The following is a 1,823-nucleotide window of genomic DNA, read 5'->3' as shown; positions in this document are numbered from 1 at the left end:
CAGGTGGACCTGTTGGATGAAGGCCAGCAGAGACTTCCTGTTATCCGCCCACAGAGCAGGAAGTTGATTGACTGGAGGAAACTTGCAGCAGGAAATCTCCAGAGTCAACTCCAAACACTGGGCCCACACATAGTTATAGTCCTGCATCCCACCTGCAGACACACAACCCCACACACACACAAACACACACACACACACCCACACCCCACACACACACACACACACACTCTCACACACACACACACACACACACACACACACACACACACACACACACACACACACACACACAGATGTAAAATAAAATGTAAAGTATCTTTTCTATTCTACTTTATGTGCTGTTGTATGAGCAACTTGTTTGACGTCCTTTGTGTTGTTGGCTGAATTTTGTGTGTGTATGTTGTCAGGTTACAATTACACACAAAAGCCTACATGTCTATCTGTCTGTGTCTCTATCTAATCAAATTTGCAACCCGGCTGTACGAGACAAAGAAATTTCCCAACCAAATTTAAACCAAATCTAAGCTCATTTGTAACCGCGTGCCACCTGGTTGCCAGGACGGTGCATGCGTGTAGCACTTTTTGGCTTTGTTGGCTCTCTTTCAGGTTCAAATGACAATGTTAAAAACAACAGACAATGCCTGAAATCTGGACTTATGTGCTGACGTGCCCTAACATATGCAAGTAGCACGGTAACCACGGTAACTGGCCAGTGAAACATGCCCATTATAGAGTTTCAAGCGGCCTCCAAATCAAACACAACTCTGCCACACAGCCAACGGACGGGGTGTTTCGCTCCACATAATAAACTAAATATATTGCATACTTACATTGCGACACTTTCGATGTAATAATGCGCAACGTGATATCGCAATAACGATATTGAGTCACTATATCATGCACCCCTGCTTTAATTATGCCATGACACAAACCAGAAGCCCTCAGGTCAAGTTGCTGGCGGTGAGGTGATCGGGTTGCAGTGATCCGGTTTCTGCAGCAGGAAACCAGAGGAGGCGGATCAGTGTTTAGTACCTGTCTCGTCCTCTGCAGGTTTCAGCTTCAAGTCCTTCTAGGGATTCACACTGAACAACTCTGCTGTGCTAAAATGTCAACATCCGGTGCAGTTGCAGAAAGTAGCGTGTCCTTTATGAAGCTATAAAGTAAGCGCTTCAGGGTCAAAGTCTGGAATAAGCGTGACTTTAATTAAGGCGACATGCTGACCTGCCAAAGGGTACCACTGGTATCCGTTGGTGATGCCATCCTGGAACGGCCTGCCGTCACTGCAGAGGTCGCCCTGGTGCATAGAAGCGTGGTTGTAGGAGTAAACCTTGGCTAGGTGGACAAACACATCGTCATCAGGAGTGACGCTGGCCCCGCCCACCAGCTCGTTGCCTGGAGAAACAGACGTGAGTTGTAATTTGTGTATTTTTTAAGCCCCGAAAAAAATCTGAACAGAAATACTACATCATCTATAATGTGAGACAGGTGCGTTGGACGGGGGACGAGCAGTTCAAAAATTACAATAAACTTCCCGCATGCAAGCCTGACGTCGTCATACTCAGATTCTGATCAGAATATGAGTCTCCATTGGTCCGTTGGGCTGTGATTATGGGATGTGTTTCAACCCAAAATGTCTCTGAACTCAATTGGATAGACCTCCAACCCAGCAGAGCAACGGAGTACGTGACGCATGTTGAACTTTTGCCGAATCCCGTAGGAAGAACAGCAAAAAAATATTGTTCCGATTGACAAATGCCTTGATTGCGGTTCTCTATTCCTCTTCTAACCCTCGTGTTGTCCTCGGGTCAAATTGACCCGTTTCA

General features: G+C 46.3%; 1 protein-coding gene across 2 annotated transcripts in view; it reads right to left on the bottom strand.

The window, feature by feature from the left end:
• Positions 1-1,823, bottom strand: part of cpm (carboxypeptidase M) — a 23,590-nt gene that overhangs the window by 2,397 nt on the left and 19,370 nt on the right. For both annotated transcript variants that reach the window (XM_032505277.1, XM_032505278.1), the window contains 2 exons: positions 1,222-1,392; positions 1-152 (listed from right to left, as the gene is read on the bottom strand). In XM_032505277.1, coding sequence (XP_032361168.1) covers positions 1-152; positions 1,222-1,392 — 323 coding nt within the window. The remainder of the gene's footprint in view (positions 153-1,221; positions 1,393-1,823) is intronic.

This window comes from Etheostoma spectabile, chromosome 23, assembly GCF_008692095.1.
Source record: "Etheostoma spectabile isolate EspeVRDwgs_2016 chromosome 23, UIUC_Espe_1.0, whole genome shotgun sequence".
In the NCBI taxonomy this organism is placed as follows: domain Eukaryota; kingdom Metazoa; phylum Chordata; class Actinopteri; order Perciformes; family Percidae; genus Etheostoma; species Etheostoma spectabile.
This window is presented reverse-complemented; position numbering and strand designations above follow the sequence as displayed.